This window comes from Fistularia commersonii, chromosome 2 (assembly GCF_037954325.1).
Source record: "Fistularia commersonii isolate RoL2024-O1a breed Wild chromosome 2, RoL_Fcom_v1.0, whole genome shotgun sequence".
Classification (NCBI taxonomy): Eukaryota; Metazoa; Chordata; class Actinopteri; order Syngnathiformes; family Fistulariidae; genus Fistularia; species Fistularia commersonii.
In genome coordinates, this window is record NC_141285.1 from 3,167,154 (window position 1) to 3,192,858 (window position 25,705).

The 25,705-nt window shown below is 39.9% G+C and overlaps 1 protein-coding gene across 1 annotated transcript in view; it reads right to left on the bottom strand.

Moving 5' to 3' along the window:
• adgra1b (adhesion G protein-coupled receptor A1b) overlaps window positions 1–25,705 on the bottom strand; it is a 204,943-nt gene that overhangs the window by 166,076 nt on the left and 13,162 nt on the right. The window contains exon 2 of the mRNA XM_086164570.1: window positions 19,700–19,771. Within this exon, the coding sequence (XP_086020696.1) occupies window positions 19,700–19,771 (72 nt within the window). The remainder of the gene's footprint in view (window positions 1–19,699; window positions 19,772–25,705) is intronic.

Below are 25,705 nucleotides of genomic sequence, written 5' to 3' on the forward strand. Positions count from 1 at the left end.
ATCATTAATGGTTTTAAAGTAAAAAAAAAAAAGTAAATATTTCAATTGCGATTTTCGTTTTGTTCAATTTACATGAAACCTAGTTGGCCCGTGCATAAAAATTAAAAAAGCCACCAGCCAAAATTATTGCCCATCCCTGATCTATAATAACCTTAAATAAATACTTCCTCTTTCTTTTTGAAATCCATGAATCATAAACAAATGGCAGCAAATATTAATATTAAAATCCCACAAATTAGAAAATAAGTTGTATTTTTTGGGGTGTTTTTTTTTTTTTCTATTTTATATATACTTATTTATTTGTTCATTTCATTTTATTTTTGATAAATATCCATGACCCCTTTTCTTCTTTTCTTCCACCAGTGTCTATAATAGTCCTTTCAAATCACATCATTTGTCAACTCAAAGTAAAAATATCAAAGCAAGTGTGCGATTTTGACTCCAAAAAAAACCTCAGGCAGATGGACGCAAAATAAAATTTTCAGAGGTTATTATTTTTAAATATGTCTTCATTTTGTCATCGCAAGCACAGTCTCCTATTGTTATAATTGAGTTTTTTTCAGTAATTATTAAACCGCTAAATGAACATACAAGTCCGTCCAATGGCTGCTTCTAATGCATCCATTGGTGAGGGGAAGCGAGGGATATGCAAACTAAAAAAGCACTAAACATTTCACCCCCCCTATGCTTTTATTTATAATGTTATATTATTTTTTAATATTTTTCAATAATGTCAAGGGAATTTCTGCAGCCCCGATACGAGCCGTGTTGGACTCCAGTGCTTGTCATCAGCACAATGGCTGCCCTAAAAGGGTCATTAGTAAAATATTAGACTCCTGGTTATCAAGTGCATTTGATTGCTCATCATAAAGGTTCATAATAAGTTATCATAAGCAATTTGTGAAAGCAGAGTTATAGAAGATTTACAGATATTTCCTGTAAAACTGTTATACAATCATATATTCTCATAAAATGCAGAAAATATCCTTATTCAGCAATGATTCGGATTCCCTTGCAGGCCCTTGTGAACTGAATAATTTGATTTGACACCTGGGACAACCTTTTTATTCTAATCTGTTGGAGAAGAACCCGTCGCTTTCTGCACGCTTTCGGAAACACACACATACATCTCCGATACTACTAAAAATGGACTTCCGTCAAAAAAATAAAATAAAATAAAAAATCTCCTCTCTGGTTTTCTTTGTTAACCAAAGGAAATTTCCTGAAATTGTGTCTCTGGTTTCCTTTCGCCCCGATGCTGTTTGTCCAGCGTGATGAGTATCAGCAGAAGGGTAGACGACTGCTGTTTTTACAAATGTGTGTAAAAATACAGCTCGATAGTCCAGATTTTTTTTTTTTTTTTTGTACAAGAGCCACACAGGCCAGGCAAGGGACAGCCAAAAGAAACAAAACAAGTCAGAGTATCAAAAATCCCAGACATTGTCCCAGAGTTGGTGGCACAGTGGTCAGTGCTCTCCTCTCACGGCAAGAAGTTTCCTGGTTTGATTCCAACCTTTTTTTTTTCTTTTTTTTTCCATGTTCTCCCTTCGCCTGCGTGGGAATCCTTCAGATTCAATTGTTTCCTCCCGCAATCAGTAATTATAAGACCATAGGAGTGAATAATTTAAACGGCTTATGTTTGTTAGGGGCCCCGTCTGGGGTTGATTATTAAAAGCGTCAAACTCACGATCAAAATCGAAACCTACTGTGAGGCAGATATTTGAAACCACGGCGCCACCATCCGCATTACTACTCATATTTAATTGCATAAATGGAATTTTGGATTCCCTCGAAAAATTCAAAGCGTGCAACTATAAGTTTTTTTTCTAAAAGGGAAAGTAGCGGCTGTTTTGAAGTAGCGGTGACGGCGTAAGTAGAGGTGAGGAGTCATCATTAGCAACAGAAAATAAGACCCCGTTTGGTAATAAGAAACCATTCAAGGTTGAAATATAATTTTGCTAAATCGGAGCTCGTGTACACGGTGTTTGATTGGAACCACGCCGGGAAAAATATGCTATGAAAAGAGAAAAAAAAAAAAATGTGAATAATTTGCTTCATCAGAGACCTTGAAGAATTTTACACATGAAAGTCTGTTTACACATGTGAGAAAAAAAGCTACTACAGCATATATTGTGCCTGAAGATATGATGTTAGGGGGAAGAAAAAAAAAAGGAATAAAAGCTCTGTGGAGTTGGAAAGAAGCAAGGTGTCTAAATATTCAGCGTTTTCCCGTTTGAAGCTCCAGCCGAGATGCTACATTAGCCGGTATTCTACGAGCACAACAAACAACGCGGTTCGACTCAGCGTTGCCAAATGGATATTATTTAAAAATTGTGGACGGGGCATTAAAGATATCGTGCGCGAGTCAAAATCATCATGTCAGTAGGTTGCGAAGAAAATGTTGAAGGCATGAGAAGGATGGGGGAGCAATAATTGCAGCAAGAATATTTGTAAATAAGTGCTGGGAGTGTTTGGAGATGCGTGACAAGAGTAAAGAGGGAGTATTTTTGTCAAGTTACACATGAATATATCAGGATTCGAACATTCATTCATTCATTCGTTATTATTATTCTGCACTGGAGCCTCTTCAAATTGTCATGAGTCCTTGGGTTCATCCTGGAGACATACCGTATTTTGCAAATTGTAAAGCGCATCGATCGCATTATAAGGCGCGATTTCAATGAACGGGTCTATTTTCATGCAGAAGGCGCACCGTGTTATAAGGATAAAATATACGGTATCACTTTAGTCCAACAGAATGTGTCTTAACGGTTGCTATTTTTGGGGGTCCTCATACACATAAATGCGCAGTACCAAAGTTAGTGTTAGGTTGGGACAACGTTGTATTCCAACGCTACATAATCAGTGATCTTATGTTATCTGACGCTGCGACCCATATAATACCGATCAATCAATCGATCGATCAATCAATCGGAGAAGCTTCGTCGTTTACCAAAGTTGCACTGAAACATTTTGTCAGATTTTTGAGTGCGGTCTTCCGCATAAATTCAGGCGAGATCAAGAGGCACAAGAATTCATATATAAGGCGCACTGGATTATAAGGCCCACAATTGATTTGTGAGTAAATGTAAGGATTTTAAATGCAAAAAAAAAATATGGTAAAACCATTTCTTAATTTACACATCATATTGAGACACACATTCATTCACACATCTGAGCAATTTAGTCTCCATTGAATCCAATGCACGATTTTAAGGATAAGAATAACTTTATTTATCCCGAAGGAAATTGTGCCAGAGTTTCAAGTAAAACATAACAATAATAGATAATAGTAGGAAGGAGGAGAATAAGAAATACAATAAAATATAAAGTGTCAAAGTTAAGGCTATCAAGTGTTAGACTGGGAAACAAAATATTTCGACAGATTTTTTTGTCTGCCGCATAAAATTTGTTCAGGGTCAAGAAGCAAAACAAGAATCCATATATAAGGCGCACTGGATTATAAGGCGCACGGCTGATTTTTGAGACAATCTAAGAATTTTAAGTACACGTGAAAAAATTTGGTTCAACCATTTCTTAAACCACACGTCTGCCTTTTTCTCACATCTGCTTGGAAATCCAAGAAAGTTGGGTTTCCAACCAGAAGCGCTAACTTTTGTGCCACTAAGAACTGAACACGCGTTTACCAATTTGACCAACCTAATGGCTTGTGGTTGAATGCGTATAATCTAATAAAATCTATTAGCATATGGTTTGATATAATATAAGAATTTACCATTTATCTTGTATCGATAGGTTCATTTTATTGTGGATGATATTGTGGATGTTTCGCTCATAATCATAGAATAGTATTTGAATATGAGCCCTTTTTTTTAACTGTTGCTCTACTTTTGAGTCAAATAATGTTCATCAATTCAGCCAACCAGAGTAGAAGAGTGCTTAGTTTGACCCCCAACACTTAAAAATAGCCTTCCGGTACTGCTGACTTTTCACAATCTGAATTCATAATATTGCTGTGCGTAGGCATCCTCCAGGGCTGGCCTGGTCCTACAGAAAAGCTGCTGCACGTCTTCGGAAGACAACCGGAGTTGGCTTCCTGACAGACTAACCTCCCGGTGCATCCGGGTCAGCCGACGGCTCGTGCTCATCTCCGTTCTCATCACAAACTTTCTTTGATCATGCAGTGTGTCCTAAAAAAAGAGCGTGAGGAGGGTAGAGGTGAAGAGGTCACGGTTTTTGCTCGCAACACCTTTTTTTTTTTTTTTTTTTTTCCTTTCCCCCCATCCTGGGCAGGTTGTTGCGGCTGAATTCGCTGAGTAGTTACAACTCTTTCTTTCCAAAAGGCCGTCTTATTAAGTAGAGGTAACAACTACGAACAGGTGATGCGCTACTTCGGCCTGCAAAATGCTAAATCTGACATATTGAAAGCAGCCACTGTAATAACCCCAAGGCTATATATGTGTCTAGAACATAATATTTCAAGAGACATAAAAGAGTGGAAATGACAAAATTGCAGCGTGGGCTGGGACCGTCGAACATTTTTTGAGGAGCGTTCACACCTCTGGCCTTCTTCCGACGGTCTCATATGCCCCTATCATAATGTTCTCTGAGACATTAATAAAATATGTTTATATCTCTACATAGCTGTCCTATTACCCTTGCCTGTAAGTGTCAAATGTAGCCTTATTTGTTTCACCAGGTTCCTTTATGAGGTCATTTTAAAACAGCGTTAAACAATGACGCCGTCGCGGGAAACAACGTTTTTAAAGCTATTAGACCCGAGCTAAACAGTATCTGCAAATAAATGTAAATTATTATCGTGTCTCACTGCTAAGATTACAGATGGACGGGGTCTTGCCCTGTATGCTCATAGCAGGAGCACCAAAATATCCGAACAATAGGAGGAAACCATTTGAAAGTCCATTCAACATCCTTTTCTGCTTTTTTTTTTTTTTTTTTTTTTTTTTTGATCTGGCATCATCTTTACTGATCCATCCGTGCCAAACAGGAAAAAAAAATGCCTTTTGAAAAACATTTATTTGTTGGAATTCGAACCGAGATCTAAGCCCGAAGTGCGGGTCTCTGTAAATAATTGTAAAATATTTGTCTTTGTGGATACTCTGGATAAAAAAATGCGCACTCGCGCAAAAAGAAATCACATGCATCCCCGATGTATCCCTTTATTTTAATTCGGCGGAAGAATAAAAGATGCTGATGTAAGGTATAAGGACCCTTTTGAGCATGTGCACTGGAGCAAGTTAGCAGGTCATAGCCGCCGCGGCCTTCGACCGCACCTTCGTTTTCAGTCATTAAGTCAAGGTTCATACATCAGGTAGATTAATATCCACTCGCTTTTCGCTCCACCTATGCCTGGATGGCCATTCGGTTCGGGGTCAACGGGAGCCAAAGCTAATTCCGGCACACAAGCGAGGCTGCACCCGGACAAGCAAACGGTCACAATTGATATCCGAGCTTGGAGTGATTCTTGTTTACCCGTCATGCGTCTGGAGACTCAGGAGGTGGAAGGTGCGCGTTAGGAAGGCTGGAAAAGCTCACGGTAAAATATGGCAAGACCTACTGTATTAAAAGAAAAATATAAATGCTGAATTGATGCCCTTAGGTTGTGAGATATTGGATTTTTTTTTTTTTTTAATAGATTTTTTTTTATTTACCTTTTTTAAATCAGCGGTTTCATCTTGCCATCTAACTTATGTAAGTCGAATTGCTGGATGAGTTTTTTTTCATTTTGAGAGGTTAAAAAATGCAGTTGCTGCAGAGTGGCTATTCTGTTCACTAGGCTAGAATCTCAGGGTTCTAGTGCCACATAAAAAAAAAAAAAAAAAGGGTTGAAAATAAGCAATTTAAAACAAAACTATTGTGCTTGGAGTTTACTGTGAAACCAAAGTATATTTGCAAAGGAAATACACCCGATCTCACATCAATACAATACTTAAGAAAAACTTGTTTATCAAATGAATGAGACAAAAACGTTGCAATACTTGTGCCCAAAAGATGTTTTTCCGGCCTATATTTACAAGTAAAGACCACGCGACCATAAGTTATTAGATACACAAAAGCTCTTGGACACAAAGAAATAAGATAGCACAATATAAGGCTTCTATTCAAAATAATTCACTCGCTGTGAATCACCATTTAGTTATCCTTTTCAGAAATTATAGTCTTCTAACTATTATATAAGCCTGAAAATTTCATGTATAAAAAAAGGTGCAGTTTGAATACTTCACACACTCTGGGAGTCTGATGCTCAAGTCTTTCCAGGGAAATGGGGCGGGGGAGAGTAATGAATGCCTGAGGCATTTAAATGTAGAGTAATAGGAGTTTAATCAGCATATAGCAACACTAAGAAAGTGGATCGAATAAGTAAAAAGGGAATTTTTATATCAATGCTGTGGGACACTTGAATTGTGGGATAAATAATCTTATCTTGGTCTTTTACATAGAAATGTTTGTGAGCTTGTAATGCAAAGTCCTGAGACAAAGACATCTTTGGCAAGCCTCAACACCCAAAGAGCCATTTGGACCCGGTTTCCACGGAAACGAAAAAAAAACGGGAGCCGCGGTTACTATTTGACGTCTAAAATAAAAAGTATCACTGCATATATCGCTTTTTCGTATATTCCAAACCTGTGTTTGAAAGTCTCGACCACCGGCTTCCGCGAGTGTGACTCGTATTTTGAGCGTCGAAAAATTATATAAATATAATTTAGTTTTGATATTTCAAGATCACAACAATCTTCCAATTTAGATCTAAAATGAAAAAAAGGAATTAACACAAATAAAATTCACTTCAACTAAATACGTATAATCTATTTTCCCAAGGCACTCGGAGCCGCGGTGTAAGGATGAAAAAGCCTGGAAACAGTGACGACGGCGAAAAGACAGGAGGCAAAGCTGGAGGTCGCAGGGATGAAGATGCTGAGGTTCGCTTTGGGAGGGACCAGGATGGAGAAGATCAGGAAGGAGTCTATCAGAGGGACATTTCATGTTAGATGTTTTGGAAAGAATATATGAATATATCGGTAGACGGATGCTGGAATTGGAGCTGCCAAGCAAGAGGTCTATAGGAAGAAAGTGAAGATTTTTGGACAGAGTGAGTTTGTTGGTGTGAGAGAGGAGGGTACAGAGAATGGCGACCCCCTGTAGGGAAAAGCCGAAATGAAAATCAGATTATATCATTATAATAATAATGATTATAATTATGATTATATTATTTTGCAGGTTCCCGAGGAACGTGGGTTGATCTCCTACGTCGGTCCTGCCAAGCACTAACCATCATCGTATCATGTCACTCGAACCATGTAACTATTAGCGCTTCTGTTGATACTAGTAGTAGGAGATAATTTGTGCCACTTCCAACCAACCTTCATATCTCGACTGGTCGAGACAGAAGGCCGCACTTTTTGGATACATCCACGTTTCTGCCCAGGAACAGCCAGCTTTTCCTCGCTTCTGTAGACAAGACCTTTCCTACATTTAGGGGAATGTTGGGTTTCCGTCAATCATTTTAAAGATTGCGCTCCAGACCTGTTCTACATGTGACAAGTCATGAAACAACTGTTGTGATTTGGAGCTATAAAAATAAAATCTGAATTGTTTGACTGGTGTGATTCCTATCTTGCAGCCTATTGCCTAATTTAGCCTATTATTCTATTATATACAAATGCATGTGTTGCTCATGTTGCACTAAATCAATGAGCAGCACATGTTTGAGAATTTAGTGTATATATATATATCCTTGATGTGAAATCGTATACATACAATTTTAAGGAATTTCTAAAACGTAAATATGATTCCAGACACCGGCAAGTCGGAGAGATGCATCCAGTCAATGTGGTGAAAAAAAAAAAAAAAAAAAACAGCTTGTAAAGATACAGAAGGTGAGTAAATGAAATACAATTTTAATCTCATAATTTGCAGCTCCAGCTGTCGATACCAAGTTAATAAATGACAGCGGCTAACGAGGTAAAAGACATCCGGTTTCACTCTGCCACCAGAGATGTGCGGTAAATTCTAGAAATACGAACCAAAAAGTGAGTTTGGCCAACATTCAGTGACACCGCTGACATACTTGTAGAAGTGCATTACATTACACCGGTATTCTTATTTATATCCCTTGCAAATTAAAAGCCCGCCTGACTTTTCAAACTGTGAATTTGCATTATTATCCTATTATACTATTCTCAGTTTATTGAAATGGTCCTTAAAAAGAAAGTAAAATATTGCCAGCCAAATTTATCATCCGGCAAAAATAATTATTCTGATGGGCCCCTATTTTAATAAATAAACTGTAGCTTTAGAGCGGGGGGGGGGGTAAAATGACTGAGTCGGATAATAACCGGTCTCAAAAAAAAAAAAAGAAAAAAGGCTGAATTCCAGCGTCAGTAGTGGTAAAGACCAAACAGAGAATAACTACCTTTGGCTAGACTTGCCCCACATACCCAGTGTAGATGCAGCTGGAGCAGCTCAAATGAGATGAATGTTTAAACAATAACCATTTCATGCTCGCCGCGCGCTGTATGTTTGAAGACCGGCAGCGTCTCTCGGTATAAAACTCCACCATTTGCGGTTAATGTTCGAAAAGCTCCCGAAGTGGTTTTCAATTAATTTTAAACCGCGCTGTATGGCTGAGTTTGCCCCGCGTTACCCGCATCACGTGACCCCGACCACATTAACCTGTTCGCTATGTGACACTAATGGGAAAGAGTCCTCTCTGAATCGACAATTACCGCATCACACAGTCACATTGATATGGAGGTTTGCACCCACACGCGGAATACAGATGGAAAACACACAAACATACTGTCAGGACCACACACACGCTCCGGGCGAAGCCTCTAGAAAGGGCTGTTTTTTTTTTCTTTGAGAGCAAACAGTGTTAAAATCATTCACATTAAGCAATCTCAATATTGATATAATCATCAAAATATCATTCTCACCAAAGGTCAAATTCTCGGTGAAGTATATAAGCAAATAAAATCCCAGCCGGACGCCGACCCGCGGGCGCCCGTCCAAATGGAAAGTGATACTTGTATGATGTATTTCGATTGCGTGCAGAGTTAATGAAACGAGACAATGACATGCGTTCATTTGCGTATTTCTCAAAGGCGCGTCTTAAAGGCGCCTTGTTTTTAACGGTAAACGACAACTTGTGCCAGACGGCGAATATCGAGGTCACACGCATGAGTCATATATGCGAAAATAGGCAAAGCACAACAAAAAAAAAAGAAAAGTACATATACATATTTTTTTGTTTGAAGTCAGATATCCTTCAACCAGAGTCAAGGTTATATTAATACAGCAGCCAATTCCCATCATAAAGACAAGAAACTGCATTTTAATATTTTCTTTAATGCTGCATAATTACGCACTTAGACTGATTGATAAGTAAAGGTGACATTGTGTCTCAACTGCCAATTGCGCTGTTCGTGACTGCATTATAAGGGTGACGCGGCGGCGCAGTGGTGCGACTGGGGGCCTTTTTCTGTGTGGAGTTTGCAAGTTGTAGGATAAGGAGTAGATCAGGGGTGTCAAACGTACGGCCCGCGGGCCAATACTGGCCCGTCACCGGGTAAAATTCGGCCCGTGGGATTAATCTCCAATTCGAAAAAAAATCATGATTTTTTTTTTTTTTTTCAAATAAAAATGCAGTTTCTATATGGTCTGTAAGCGCAGACTACAACACTATGTGGCTCAGAACTTACAGCATATGGCAGAAAATGCGTCTTCAAGGTCTGTAAATAGCATTTTTATTTATTGTTAGAAATGTACCTGCTTTTCCGTCGGACCCGACACCCTCATCAGCAAGATGGCGTTGTCAAAACAGAGAAATGTGGACATGCAGTGAAGGGTTTCCCAAGAAAAATGGACCACTTCTTATTTTTTTATCAAGGTTAATAAGAAACCTGTATGTTTGGTGTGGATGCAGCAATTTTCTGAGCCACTATGAGACTGAAAAAAAACAACATAATGCAACAAGATGCACAGAGAACTCAGAAGAAATTGCACTTACTTTTCTTAATGAATATCAGGTCATGTATTTTTTTAAGGGAATAGTTCATTACATATAAAGATTTTTATAATTTACCTGTTCTCCTTCACACTAAAACAAAGGTAAAACTTATCTTAGTGTTACTTCTAGGTAATTACGCTTTACTGGTCTGTCCCCCATGACATCAAATTGGACCAAATCAAGTTTGAAACCGCTGGGGTAGACAATGGATGGATGACTGTATTACCGTCCCATCCATATCAAACTATTACCAGAATATCCAAATACTCAAAAAAAAAAAAGAAAGAAAGTTAATAGATGGCTGGTTAGTGCTTCTGGGTCCATTTTGTTTGCATATTCTCCTCATGTCAGCATGGGTTTCCACCGTGCAAAAACGTTGATTGGACACAAACGCGTGAATGAGCCCGTAAACGGATATTTGTATCTAAACGCGCCCTTGCTTATTTTCATGATCTAATCTCAAACTGAAAAAAAAAAAAGTTAAATGAGATGGTCGCTTTAAATCACAAACACGATACCGGATGAAAAAATAGCATCATTAGTGACCGTTGGTGTATTTTCTGACGGTTCCCATGGGAAGCTGCGAGCAGGAGGGAAAGGATCTCACCTCTCTGCAGCTGCTTCTCTAAAGCCGAGGCGCAAAGCCGAGAGCGTAATAAGTCACTGATTCTTGAAGAGCGGCTTAACAGCCTCTGAAAATTAGGTTTTTACTGACATCAAGTGATTTAACTACTAAGCTCATTGCAATGTGAGATGTCACAGTTGGATGTTGCTCAAGATTCAACAGAGTGGCACCCTTCCAGCGCAGCGGAGAGGACGAAAAGACGAAGAAAAGCCCCTTTTCAGTCCAAACCGTAAAAACCGTTGTTTTTCTTTATCATAAAAAAATAAACCGCATGACCCCGATAATTCGACACCCGCGCCTTATTGTGAGCGCAAATAAAAAGACGGGAGTTTTTAACCCTGCTGAAGATCTTATTTATTTAATTTCTTCATTCATTTGATTCAAATGCCTCCGTAATCTATGGCTCTGACCGAGCTAACTAGTAGTTTAATTTAAAACGCCTAATTGGAAAGCGATCGTAACTGTGCAGGTGTCTCCACCTTGTCAACCGTGGCTTAGAGGGCACTAAGAACTAACACCGTTATCACTAAAGGAGGAAATGGGATCCAGCTCATGCAGCCCGGCATTAAAATGAGCTTGGAAGCTGCCATTTTAACTGCATTTGTTAATTACCTTTATCCACAAAACCGTACTCATTTACACTGTTTTTTCTTTTTTTTTTTTTTTTTTTTTTTTTTCTGCGAGTGCAGAGTCGCTTTAAGACGAAAAATGAATCAAATGTGGGTTTCAAAGCGTATTCTCTCAGGGCATTTTCTCACCCACCTTGTTTGATTCGAACCAGAATAGCAAGGATGAAAAAGGTGCCTCTGACGGCAGTCCATACCGAAGGAACATTTACGGGGTGTATACTGTATGTAGGTCATGGTCGAGTATTACAAAAAAGAAGACAGATTACTAGAAAAGAAACTGAATAAATGTGCAGTATATATATATATATATATATATATGCACACATACGTATACGTATATATTTATTTACATATATATATATTTTTTTATTTATATGAATCAAAATTTAATTATATTTATGTATTTATATATAATTCAATATTTTATATATATATACACACACACACACATATAAAAATATTCACACTCTAAGTACAATATATATTGATTTTTTTAAGTGACACTAGAGCCTTAAAGTATTTTTTTATATAAACATAAACACACACACATAATATATATATATATATATATGTATATATATATATATATTACATTACCCTTTTTTTTTTTCTTTTACTCTGGATGTTCCCTTATTCACAAGTTTGATGCTGCCAGCTCATGTGCCCCCCAATCGCCCCTCGAGGACAAATACGTTTTTTTTTTTTCCTGATTCTGATTGCTACCCGTACATGAGGAAACTGATAGCACACCTGCTCAAATAAAAAAAAAAATGTTTTTAGAGTTTTTAGTCACCGCCTAGTCTCAGACTGAAATTCTACAAAGACCGTGCATCTTACAGGATCACCATTTACAAAAACTATGACAAGATTCTTTCCCCATTTTTTTTTTCCCAACATGCCGTCTCTGCCCCCAATACCACCCTGGTGATTGTTTGTCTACCAGGTTTCCTATTACCGCTTTTGTTGAAGTTTGTCTATTGATTGCTTATTGTGTTACTTCACTCCAGTGAAACCAACGAAACTTCCTTCCAAACTCTCAGTTTTTAGGCGTAGCCTAAATCCTTTAGGTGTGAGCCCAGCATACGAGAATTGATCACAAGGCGACGTATAGTGGCAAGCAACCGTTCGGTCGGTCATTCACACGTTCGGGTAATTGTTTTTGCACGGTGGGAGGAAACTACGAACATGCAAACACACAGAAAGGCGCCCTTTTCACGATCAAAACCTTTTCGTTGTGTGGCAAAGGCATTATCCACTGCGCAGCCAGGCGCCAAAAATTACAATATTAAACCAAAAAAATACCCGAATCATTGTGCCCGGATCGTCTATCAACGGTTTTCAACCGAATTATTAGGACAAGGAACAGCTGCAAATTATTTGACATGTCGATAATAGAAATCTATTGGAAGAGGTGCAAGCAGGCGGTAAATGAAGAGTTGATCAGGCTCATAATTAAAGTTTATGAAAGAGTGGCCAAAGCATGGACCACTTGAAAATAAGTTTAAAATGACCTTAAATTCAAAAAGAAAAAAAAAACAAACAGCTCTTTCAAGTATCTCAAACACCACCAGTATAAAAAAAATGCAAAAAAATGTCATTTTAACAGAATTTTTTTTTTTTTTTTTTGTCAACGAAAACAATAAAACAGTGAATTAAAAATGAGTCTATTACTTTTTATTATATCCTTAGTTTAACCAAATGGGACATTTTGAAATCTATTACTTCATTTCAAGTAAGAATAAAAGGAGCATAAGCAATGCATGAGGAAGGTCAAGGAATTAAACCTGGGATGGAGATTATATTTACAGTGTCCAACAATGCGGCACATTACCTTCTTTAATTCACCCTTTTTTTTTTTTCCCCGGCAACTACTTTAACCGCCGTAACATTAACTTCACTAAGTGTAACATATTGGCAGAGACCTAATGCAAAATCAGTTTATTAAAACCATCTGTCCTCGTGTTAAATATTGATGGGGCGGTTTACAAATGCTGTGAGGCGGAGTCCGGTCACACACACACACACACACACACACACACACACACACACACACATTCGCCAATATATACTTATACTTGCAGTAGACGCTCACCGACACAAACTGCTGAGTGAATTCGTAAATAAATAGGTGTTGAAAGCTTACCGAGGAGGAGGAAGACGGCGAACACCGAAGACCGTTCCTTCCAATTAAAATAAACCGAGGGGGGATGGATTGTGACAGACTTGTAAGTACAGCTGCCAGAGCATCAAACAATACATGTTCCTAAATGTGTGTTTGCAAAATGTAAATATTACATACGGTATAAGAACCAAAACACCTGCGGGCGTGAATTCATTATTCGCCCTGCTTGGCAAGATCCACAATCAAATAGACTATTTATAGAGTCAACATCCCTGCATTTTGAATAACTCAAGGTTTTTTCTTTTGACAGTATATTTAAAGGTTTGCTCTGAAAAAAAAAGCGCACCACTTAAATGTCTCCGCAGCCTGAACTCATTTTGCGGCCGATGACTAAACATTTCTCAAACACCCGTCGGCGTGCGATTCATTCCCGGCGGGTGGATGAGCGGCGCTTACGGGATATCCGCCGCGATTTTCGACGATTTCTCCGCCCGTCGTACGAAATCGGAAAGGAGTTCGGGGTGCGGGACGACTTCATTTCAGTCCCACGCTTAAATTAAAACAGTCACACGAAACAGAGCAAAGCGGTTTTAAGAGAACGAGATCTAAAAAAAAAAAAGGCCTGAACTGTAAAGAATATACTTTCTTTTTTAACAGCTGCATCCAATTTTGGAACCACCGGTCTCGTCGGCGAGAGATATTTCTATCGGAACAAAGTAAAAGGTCAAGGAGAGTGTGATGAGAATTCTTTTAAAAGGAAGCTTTTGATGCAAGCCTTCGCGCTACTAAATAGCATAATGAGAAACAACTCCCAATGCTCTCGGGCTTGAAATAAATATTGAAAATATATCCATTGAATATGCATTTTTTTTTAATCTATAAAACCGGCTACTCCTATTTTTGTTGTTGATAAACACGGGAGAAAAACAGCCGGATAAATGGAAATACGTTAAAGACAAGCGATCGAGGCGTCTTCGCTGTGTGAATCTGTCACAGCCACGCCGCTTCCATGTTTTTGCCTCCGCTGTGACCCATCAACAGGCTCCTGCAAAATAACAACCGGCATTCGTATTTTTACGACCACACTGTAATCCATTTAAGGCTTCATGGTACTTCAAGTTCTCTCTTAGGTAAACAGCAGGGAGACAAAGCCATAAAGAATCATTTCTGGGAAAAGTACAGCTGCGATTGCAAATGAAGTAGCCGCTCTCTAACAAAGACAGAAATAAAGGGAGACAGCACGCGCGCTGGGGGGAAAAAAAAAAAAAAAAAAGACATATAAATATAAGGTTACTTGCAGGCCGTGACTGAAATGTCAGGCGTAAATGACTTATTGAACAGGTTGCTGCTATCACGTAGAAAAAAAAAAAAAAATCCTTGTATCATATTGGAAATAATGAATCCGGTAGTCGTACATTTCTCAATACTCTTAAGTGCCTCATAATTTTAATCCTGCAAAATAATCGTCATTTGATAAAGACCAGACATATTTTTTTCATTAATACATAAAATGACAAGCCGTGGATGTAATTGGGAAAGAGGCGGTTATTTGAAATTGCTGATGAAAGCGTTCACTGCTTTAATTATCGACTCCGGCAGATCAATAAGGCTATCATTTTTTTGATGCCGTCTCTGCTAATAAGTTCTGACCTTTGACCCCCATGTTTATAAACTCAGGGTCCACGAGTCGGGACAAAAACAAAAAAAAAAAACGTGCCCTTCTGAGAATCGCCACGGTTTCATCAATCAAGGAAGAGCGAGGAAACATCAAGCGTTCTCTGCAAGAACAACAAAACTTTTTTTTTCTTTTTTTTTTTTTTCTTAAAAGATGCCTCATCACGCCTCTTACGTCGACTTCCGGAGCGAACGATCGCGGTTCTGAATTCTGATACTGCCTCTGCAACGAGTCGTCCGCTCAGTCTACCCGGCCTGCTTCCAAATTCCTCAGGCTAGACAGATAATGTTTGGTCAAGCAGACAGAAAATAAACCCACTGCCTGTGATGAAAAATATTTGGCAGCCCGCTCAGAGCAAAGCTACTGTCACATCCACCAACATGACTATAGAAATAACCACTCCTGTCAAGGCACGTTGTTTCTCAAGAGTATATAAAACACAGAAAGTGTACACAGGAGAAGAAACGTTGTCCTTCACATTTGAGCCGGAAAATAACTTCCTCGCTTTTAAATGATCCGTCCGCCATCTGCCTTTATGATATTTTGGTTCAGTAATAATCACAATAATCATCCGTTTCTAATGTCCTTTCGAGTATGTAAATTTACAGAGCGATATCGCCATCGCAACGTACTGTAAGGTAAAGCAGCCAAAATTTGCCATAAACGAGAATAAGGTGTGTATTTATCGACAACCTACATGTTTATGGATTTAAACAGTGTTTCATATCAATAACAACCCATAAAATGAGACTTTTCTTATCCATACGTTTGTTTTATACACTCTCCAGTCAAAGGACAAGACATTTTATATGCAACGTAAACCGCAACAACAGTATAAAAATTGTCGTATTCTATGTAAACCAGGGGTGTCAAACTCAAAATTCAAAATTCAAAATTGGGACAAAGTCGCGGTTGATATTTATTGAAAAAAAACCTCCTCCCAGATCTAACAATGAACCTTTTCACATGGACCCAAACAAGTTTTGCTTAAAAACTAAATATGGATCAAGCATTGCTTAACACTATACAATATATAACTTCATATTGCACACATGCAAAATCCTGCTTTCTGCCTAAGTAGCATGGTACCAGTATTAAGAATAAGAATAAAAATAAGAATAAGAACATCTTTATTTATTCCGAAGGAAATTGTTGTGCCAGAGTTTCAAGTAAAACATAGCAATAATAGATATTAGTAGGATGGAGGGAGAGTAAGAAATACAATTAAAATATAATTTGATAAATAAAAAATAAATTAGCATAAGGTCGCTATGACTACTGCCGACAGAGGAGAGGGCGTTTACGGGTCTTGGTGTGATTTTCATGCCGAAACACCAGCAGAAAATTCTGGGATTTGGAGAATTAGCGGTACATGCACTGTAGACTATCCCGGCCGACCAGCTCTGATAGTCACTTCGTATGGCTTTGCGGGCCAAATATAATATTACAGTGCGGACCAAATTTGGCCCGCGAGCCAGAGTTTGACACCTGCAATGTAAACTATTAAAACAGTCATAAAGCGATAAATTAGAACGAGAGTGGGAGCAGGATGCGGTGAAACTAGACTACAGGTACCCTTAAAGCTGTACTTCGATAAATCTTACTTACAGTCCCTCCAGACTGAAAGTCACTGAACATTTGCATTTGTGTTTATAAATGGTTTTCCCCCACAAAGCGAGACTTCGGTTTCACTTGGTGACATACATACATACATACAGTACGTATTTACCTTGATCTTAAAACGAGTAAAAGATGTGTGATCGGTATGACCCGAATAAAAAAAAGCGCGGCATCCGTTTCACACAGATTCTCCACAGGAGCTTGGATTCGCAGGGATTCTTTGGTGGGAACTCATGATGAAGCGGCAAAGCTTGACTCGGTGTCCCGACCAGAGAACAGTGACGGGCTTTGTTCGCGCTTCGCTCCCGTGGGACCCGGTTTGGCCGATGGTAATAGCTTGAGTCCATATGGGGGGATTCAGGCCATCGTCCGACATACAGGGAACCTCCCTTATAGGATGCTATCTAGGCTACATCGAGGGAAGTCGCATTAAAAGCGCTTTCCTTCGGGGGATTGATCTTTTGTGTTGGAATTGAATGCCGTGAATTATGATGTGTTCTTGGACTGAGCACCTATTTCGCACGCCAAGATCTTTGATTAAAAGGCCGATTTTGTCTGAATTACAAAAGAGAGTATATTTTCTCACGTAACATTAAACGGTATGTCCCACTTTGACTTGTCCAGAAAGCCGACACCTCCACTTTTATCACAAGACACCTCCGGTTCCAAACATGTAACTCAACATAAATTGATTTTAAATATAACCTCCAGTCACAACAGACATAACTTCCAAATCTACACTTAAGAAATCAAACCCCAAAACTTGTACATTAAGGATGTACACTTTTATTTCCACTGCTTGACAACTAAGGGTTTTACGGGAGACGTGTCATCGAACATTAATCACTGTCCAGTTAACGTATTCTTACATTGCTATAATATAAAAGAAATTTGAAATTATTGCTAAAACACTTACTTGCTGCATTGGACTGTGAAGCATGTTATGGATTGGAGACAGATCTCCATCTATTAAACTATATTTTAATCCCCCTGACACCAGTGGGCAAGAATTCATTTTCCACTTAAAGATGGATGATTCCGGCCCGCAGACATGCAAGGCTTGCAAACGAAATGACACTTCGACTCGTCTTTGAGACCGCGCTCACCTCTTCGAAAAAGTCACAATAAGTATTCAGTCTGATTTTTGAAGATACCATTGGTTCAGGTGGTTTTCTAATGAAGCAGTCAGCGCGGCGTGCGCGAGTAGGTGACCTTAAGAGAATTTAAAAAAACCGAACCAGAAGCACTTGCTTGCGTCCTGGGCTTATTTAACTGCGTGTCACTCAAAAATAGATTTATAGTTGTTTTAAGTACAATGTCGTGCAAGCGGGGCAAAGCACGAGAGACGACATTTTAGTCATTTTTTCGCGTTCCAACAGCGAAAATTCATCATTTATATGTTTGTTCGGTTTGTTTGGTTTTTATCGTTTCTGTCATTCGCTCCGGAAGGGGATGGATGTTGCCCAGGTTGAAATAAACGAAACAAACTGCTTGTCTTGGCCTGATGGGTGAAAGAAATGATAGATAGAAATCCGCATTCTCCACCATTCTTTACCAACTGCTTATTTTTTTTTTTGTCGTGTAAGTACACCGGGTCCACAGCTGCGGCGTAAACGGTGCAAACAAATACACATTTAAGTTCGTCAATCGGACGCCGATTCGCGGCGAATGACAGCCAGAGTCGATCCGAGAGTCAAAAAAGGGTCCAGACGAGGGAACAGCTGGCCGCCGCTATCAATTCGCCGAAGCTACCTGGCCTGGCATGGAGCGCTAGCGACAGATGTAAGTCTGCACAATGCAACGTGCGCATGTGGACGAGCCAAAACCCAGAGGCCGGGGTCAGAGAAGGGCCACGACAAACCTTTTGGCTGCGTGTCCATCCTAACCGAGTCGAAATCATCTCCCCGTCACACGAAGGTAGAGCTGTTTAATGGCGCTAATAAGGCCCGGGGAGACAGGTGACATCGGTGTGCAGGTCCTTCGGTGACGGAGCGGAGGAAGGGCCTAGTTATTCCATTGACATAATTATAAACCTGATGGAGTCACTGACGGTGATTATACACCGCTCAAAAAAATTGAGGGAACACTGAAAAAACTCATCCTAGATCTAAATGAATGAAATATTCTTATGAAATACTTTGCTCTTTACACAGTTGAATGTGCTGACAACAAAATCACACAAAAATGATCAATGGAAATCAATTGTATCAACCCATGGAGGTCTGGATTAGGAATAACACTCAAAATTAAAGTGTAAAAACAAACTCCAGGCTGATCCAACTTTGATGTAATGTCCTTAAAACAAGTCAAAATGAATCTGTGTTGCTTCCTGAGTGGACACTATGATTTCACAGAAGTGTGATTGACTTGGAGTTACATTGTGTTGTTCAAGTGTTCCCTTTATTTTTTTGAGCAGTATATTTAAAATAATTATGCATTCTGAAAGTGCGGCCTTAATATGCATGTTTCTTTATGCGACTTCCACGGAAAAGGGAGGAAATGATCGAGACGTATTTTTCAGAGTGATTTCGGCCCGTTTCCGGTTTCCACATCATCGGCCGATGTCAGTGTCGTCGTCATCATCATCATCATCAGGTAGGGAAGCGGCGATCGGTTGGCCGGCCAGGGGTGAAAGCAATCGATAGTTTACTTTAGCAAGACAGCCATCATGGAACTCATCATCAGGCTGCACACACACACACACACACACTGCGCTCTCGGATGTCGCGCATGATGCGGGATTCATTGACATGGACCGTCACGGATCCTGTACTACATTAGCGCCTCCATATACGGGCACTATATCGTTCTTTTTAAGCCGTTTACTACGGCAATCGGAGCTAAGCAAAAAAAGGCTAAAAGGTGAAATGCATTGACAAGCCTCTCGCAGGGTAAACTCCGATAAGTATCTCTCCAGTCCCACGATGTCCCTCTATTTCCTTTTTTCGCCGGCGACGGTGCGATAAAGCTCCTCTAAAGACAGCTATTGGAACTCTTGAGAGGACAAAATAGTAAAGAGCTTGATTTAAGCACTCACAGTTTTTCCAGAGCCGCCAAGCCATAGAAGGAGCCATTTCTCAGCAGGGAGATCTTGTTGTTGCTCAGATTTCTGTTTGGGAGCAAAAAAAAAGATGATGCGGCGGTTAGGTGAGCATACAGAACAAGTGACAGGGAGTGCATTTGGATCACAAAAAAAACAGAGCTGCATGAAATGACTTATTCAAATGGCAGGTAAATTGTTTATCCTCTGACTGCCAATATGTTGCCAAGAGATAAGGATTTATAGCTGATGAGATTGAGGCTGTAAATTATGCATCCCCACCACATTTCCCTCTAGTTTATGGATGTTGGTGGTTAAGAGAGGAGAGGAAGAGGAGGGGGGGGTCCGACAAAACCCCTGTCCTCCGTTCTCGCGTCAAAATACGGCCGTGATAGAAGAGCTAAAAGAAAAGCGGGATCAGCAGAATTCGATCATCTATTCAAAACATTACACGCCAAACAAATCGATGGATCACTCCAACGGGACGTTTCGGTGATAAATTAGCATTCAGAAGCAAGGTCATTGTTTTTCTTTTTAAAGCGGGTTTGCATGTTTATGGTTAAATATGGGTTTATGTTTGGTCTTTTCAGGTTGAACGTTTGTTGGGCAGGAAAAGAAAAGGAATACTTGGACAACCCACGAGTAGGTTACCTGTGGGCATGCACACACACACACACACACATGAATATGTCGCATTATACAACACACAGGGCCTGGGGACATGAGGTTTTTTTTTTGTTTTTTTTTCCCAAAATAAAACAAACCGGAGTAAAAAACGCAGGCATCGAATCCCATACAAACATGCACTGATATTTGCGTTCCAGTGGGGTCCTTTCATTATTAATCCGTGCAATATCCATCCTCGACGAGCACGTCGAGCCACATTTTTAACCTTGACCGACATCCCTCACCTGAAACTAAATCCATTATTTGAAATTGCAAAATCCAATGTTGTGCAAGAAGACACAAACATACAGTACAGCATAGGTGAAAATCCCAAGGTGACTTGTTAGAGCGTAAGAAGCCTATAGGAACCTGTTGCTCAGGTGCAAGATGCATTTCAGATGAGAGATAAAGTCTATTTATTTTCTGAGCAAACACCTTTTACTGTGTCCACCGCCAAGCCATTAAGCAGCAATGCCAGCGCGAGCCGGGGAGCCAAAAAGGCTGAAAGATGAATCAGTTAAAGGGATTGGAAACAAATTTGGCATTATTTTTTTTTCCCTTTCCCTATGACACAATCATTTCCATAGAGTTAATGAGTGTGACTAACAAGAAAAGCACATTTGTATTGTTAAATCATAAGACAAATCAATCAGTTATCACTCAATTTCAGTTCGTTTTTAAGCGCCTGTTACTTGATATTTGACATTTTTCCACTGTTTTTTTTTTTGTCTCGTTGCGATATCAGGACCCGATTGCAGCCGCACCGCAACAGGATCTTTATGGATCAACAGAACGAGTAGATAGGTGCCGACAAGCGGTGGTGCCGAAATCGGGAAAGTTACCGAGCGAGCCGAAAGCCGGAGCGACCAAAGCGACGGAGAGCGGCGGGCGAAGCTGTTTTGAGTCTCGGACGGACGGGATCGGAACCAGGAGGAAACATAAGGTGACAAGGAACTGAGCTATCAATGCAGGAGGCGATGCTAACGCTAACGAGAATCTGGCAAATGGTCGTTCCGAGGCCAGGTGAGTTTGATCAGGTGATTGAGTGAGCGGAGTGAGAAAGGTGGACAGTGTAGCAGAAAGTTATAGAATCCGCAGATAGACATGATCAGTTAATTTTGCATTCAACCTATGCATATTGAACAACGGTTTAATCCTTTTCGTTCGTTCATTATCTGTACCAATTATCCTGCACTCGGGGTTGCTGGAGCTTATCCCGGCTGTCATTTGGCAAGATATCCGATGACAGCTTGGACCGGATCCCAATTAAACTGATCTGGAGCGAGAAGGGACGGCAGGGCAGGGGCGGTTAATGCGATCGTCCTCGGAATCGGACGATCCCGGTTCGATTCCCCGGTTCCTCCGAGCCTGTTGAGCAAGACACTGAACCCTTAGTTGGCATCCAGGATGGGAGAAATTCTAAAAATCACGTGTAACAATCAAGGCATTGCTTGAAGCTTTTCGGTCGCCCCCTTTTTTTTTTTATTTTACCTTATTACATTGTTTCTCTGCATTGTTGGGGGTTCAGTGTTTTGCTCAACAATCCTTCGACGGGCGTGGGAATTGGACCGGGAGTGTTACGTCATAACCCCCTGAGCGATGATGCCCCCGAATCCAAGCGTTAACCCACCTAGTCAATTAAAACCGGTTAACCTACTGAAGGTTTTTTTTGGACCGTGGGAGCAAAACCAACAAGCCCGCTCCGTCCAGATCAAAATCGAAGCAGGGACCCTTCTGGCTATGAAGCTGACACGCTAACCGCTGCGCCGCCCATGGTTTAATCTGTAAATAGAAGATAATACCTGCTCATACAATCCCAATTAAACTGATATAAGGGTTGAAATCACAGTAGATATTTTTGGATATGGAGTGCAGTCAGTAAAAGCAAAATACAGTTCAAGGACAAATGTAGCCCGATCGTTCAGATTTAAGTGGGTTGATCAAAATGATGTAAAAAACTAAATTAAAAAGAGCTTGCATGTTATATTTTGGCTCATAAGTGGTCACATATGATGTTGGCGGAGACCCGTACCGTACAGAGGTGACATTGGCTGATGATTTACTTCACACTAGCGAGATTCACGTCATTTTAAATACACCTCGGATGGCGAATCTGGATTTCATATCTGCTAAAATATTGATTGAGCGAGAGGGCTCTTAAATCATCCGTTGCAAGGCTGCCTCTGTCGGTGTGATGATGTGGATTCATGCATGGCTGTGTGTTCTCATGGGCTTTTTCCTAAGAGTCTATGACCACACACACACACACACACACACACACACAAACACACTTGAACAAGGTCAGAACCCCCCATCAGTCTCCTCCACTTTCCCATCTTCTTTTAACAAGGAGGGTTCTTAGTGTGATTGGCCAGGTTGAGAAAGTGAGGGAGTAATTGGAAGGTGTCACCGGCCTCCATGGTGACGACAGTGAGCCCGTTATAGCTGCAGGGAACGTATACTCCATTTTAACCCCCGGATTAAGCAGCGGGATCCCACAATGCATTGTGCTGAATAGGCAGATAGCCGGGCAAAACTGCAAGGCGGTGACGTGCAGTCAGTAGAGGCAGGGGGAGGCCGCGCCTCCCCTGTCATCATGGAAAGGAATAAAAGTAAAATGTAAAAATAAAATAGATGGTTATATTTATTCAGTGATTTGTACTATAATGTTATTTTCCACTTAAATTCACCACTTTTTATTATTTTGTTTTTGTTTTTTTTTTCAAAATTTAATATGAAGAAGAGACATGCGGTGACAGCAACCAGCTGAGCCCACTGTGGATTGCACAATGATTATGCTAACTGTATATGAGACCTGTATATGTCACTATTAAAATTTTCAAACACTTTTAATATATGAACTAAATTTCCTTTGTTTAGCTGATGTGTTTAATGTTTTTCATCAACTGTAACGTTTTTCTTGTGCTGAGCGATCATAAAACGACTGCGAAGAGACATTAAGTGAGGCACCCAGTAACAGTGCCTCTTGCTAGGGGGCACTGGCGATCGAAGGGAATCTTCTTACTACTCGGCTACGGAATAATATAATTAGCAATAGCATGCTACAGTTTTGTGCCTCTGTAGCATTGTGCCTCACCAGCCATGAACTTCACCGCACGTCAGTGCCGCAAGGGTAGCATAGCACGAGTGCCGAGGCGAGCCCTCGGAAACAGGCATGCCGACTCGCGGGTCGACAAGTTTGAAATGAGAACGGCTGGTAACGTCCATTATGTTTTTAGGAAATGACGCTTAATAAACATTTATATACAAATATTACAGTTCACGTCTTTGTCTGCTTTGTTTAACAAGCTTGCTAGTGCATGCATATTCTTTGGGGAAAGTACCTATCTTCCCCCAGAGTGATAACCGTTGTCTTGGCAGGAAAAGCAAGGGGTTTTAGAGAGGAAGTCCCCCCTTATCCTAACGCTACGATGGACACGCACTTCTGTCAGCAAATTAATGTCAGGGCTGAAGACTGTATTTACATTTCAGCCTCTCTGGAATCCAAACTTCTGAGACTCTCGTGACACAGCCATGTTCACGATTAAAAATACGTCCATGAACAAAAGGTCAATTTGAATGCCATTTATAATGTAACTTCATTCCATCGCAAAAAAATCAAAAAAATGAAAGGTGGAAATAATGTATACACGTGCAATCATTTATTTTATTTTTTTTTAATTATTATCGTTACCATCTGTCTTAGAAAATCCTCAATCATTTTTTTTTTTTTTTTTTTTTTTAGCTCATTGAGCAATAACGGCTTATAAGAAACAGGCGGAAAAAAAAAAAAAAAGATAAAGCATTTTCTATGGAGGCCAGTATTGTTCAGAAAGTAAGAGGGTCAAATTTAGAGGACACGGAAGAGAGAAAATGAGGACAAGCCCTGGGAGGAAGACGAGAGGAAGCAGGACAGGGGGAGAAGCAGACAATTCGTAAACACAATAACACCGATGAACTTGGAGGAAGTGTGTTTGATCATGCTGCCGATCACGTGACACGGAGGTCATTTCCATTGTTAGACTAAATCTATGATATTTAAATAAGAAGAAAGATTCACTATTTAACCCCAAAAACCAAACGATGAGCATAAGCTTTCATTTATTTATCTATACATTTTGAATCGCGCTCGATTTAATTCCGGTAGAACATTTAGACAAAAAAAAAAATCTGCGAGAGATGCGTGACGTTTTCGCTCAGCGTGTAGTCTTTATAACAAACCATCATCAGCGCACATGTACGTAAAAATAACGGATATAAGAATAAGAATAATAAGAACAACTTTATTTATCCCGAAGAAAATTGTTGTGCCAGAATTTCAAGTGAAACATAACAATAATAGATAATAGTAGGAAGGAGGGAGAATAAGAAATACAAATAAAAATATAAAGTGTCAAAGTCAAGGCTTTAATGTGTTTTAAGGTCTTAAAAAGTACAAGCAGTATTAGCAGATGATGACGGGGCTAAGTTTACCGCTAAAGACATCAGTACAAAAGGGTGAATGCAGAGACAGCGGTAATTCATTCCCTATATAATTTATATATAATTTATTTCTGCACACAGCATCCTGGACAGCTGTAGCCCAGCTGGAATTGGGTGAGAAGTGAATTTAACCTGGACTAGTTGCCAGTCAATCACAGCGGCCACATATAGAGACATAAAATCAATCACTCTCTCATTCACCCAATCTAGGCTTTTCAATTAAACTTCTGTGGGTTTTCTGGATTGTGGGAGAAAACTGGACAGGCGGTGCTGAGGAGAAGGTACAAAGAGGACGCAGGAGGGCCAACCGATGCACGATCTTCGCATTTCGGCGTGGTTCTCAGCTAGGTTCCTCCCGCACTCCAAAAATCGCGCAGCATCAGAGTTCATTGGAGATACTATTTTGGCCAAATGTGTGACTGAGTGGCTGTTGGTCTCTGTATGTGACGACCAGTTCAACTCCAGCAGCGATAATTAATGAATAAAAAACAAAAAAAAAAAAGGATTAATACAAAATAATTCGAAGGAAATTAAACCGTATTCTCTGTATTCAAGATCGAAATGGACCCCGCAAATTGAATGCATTGCAATTTATTCAGCCATATTTAGGAAGTAGGAGTGTGAGGGCGACGCAGTTATTTAACAATATGGTGTCTTTCAAAGCCTTAAATTTGACATTGGCAAATTTGGAGCTGATATCCGGAGGAGGGGATGTCAGTGCGCTTATCTTTTTAGTGTGCTTCAATTTTAAACTACAGCATTTCTGCTTTGATTCGGTTTGTTTGGGTTTTGCAGGTGAGAAAGTACCAATCACTACTGGGTTAGTAGCGGGACTACCAGGACTTGGCAAAGCAG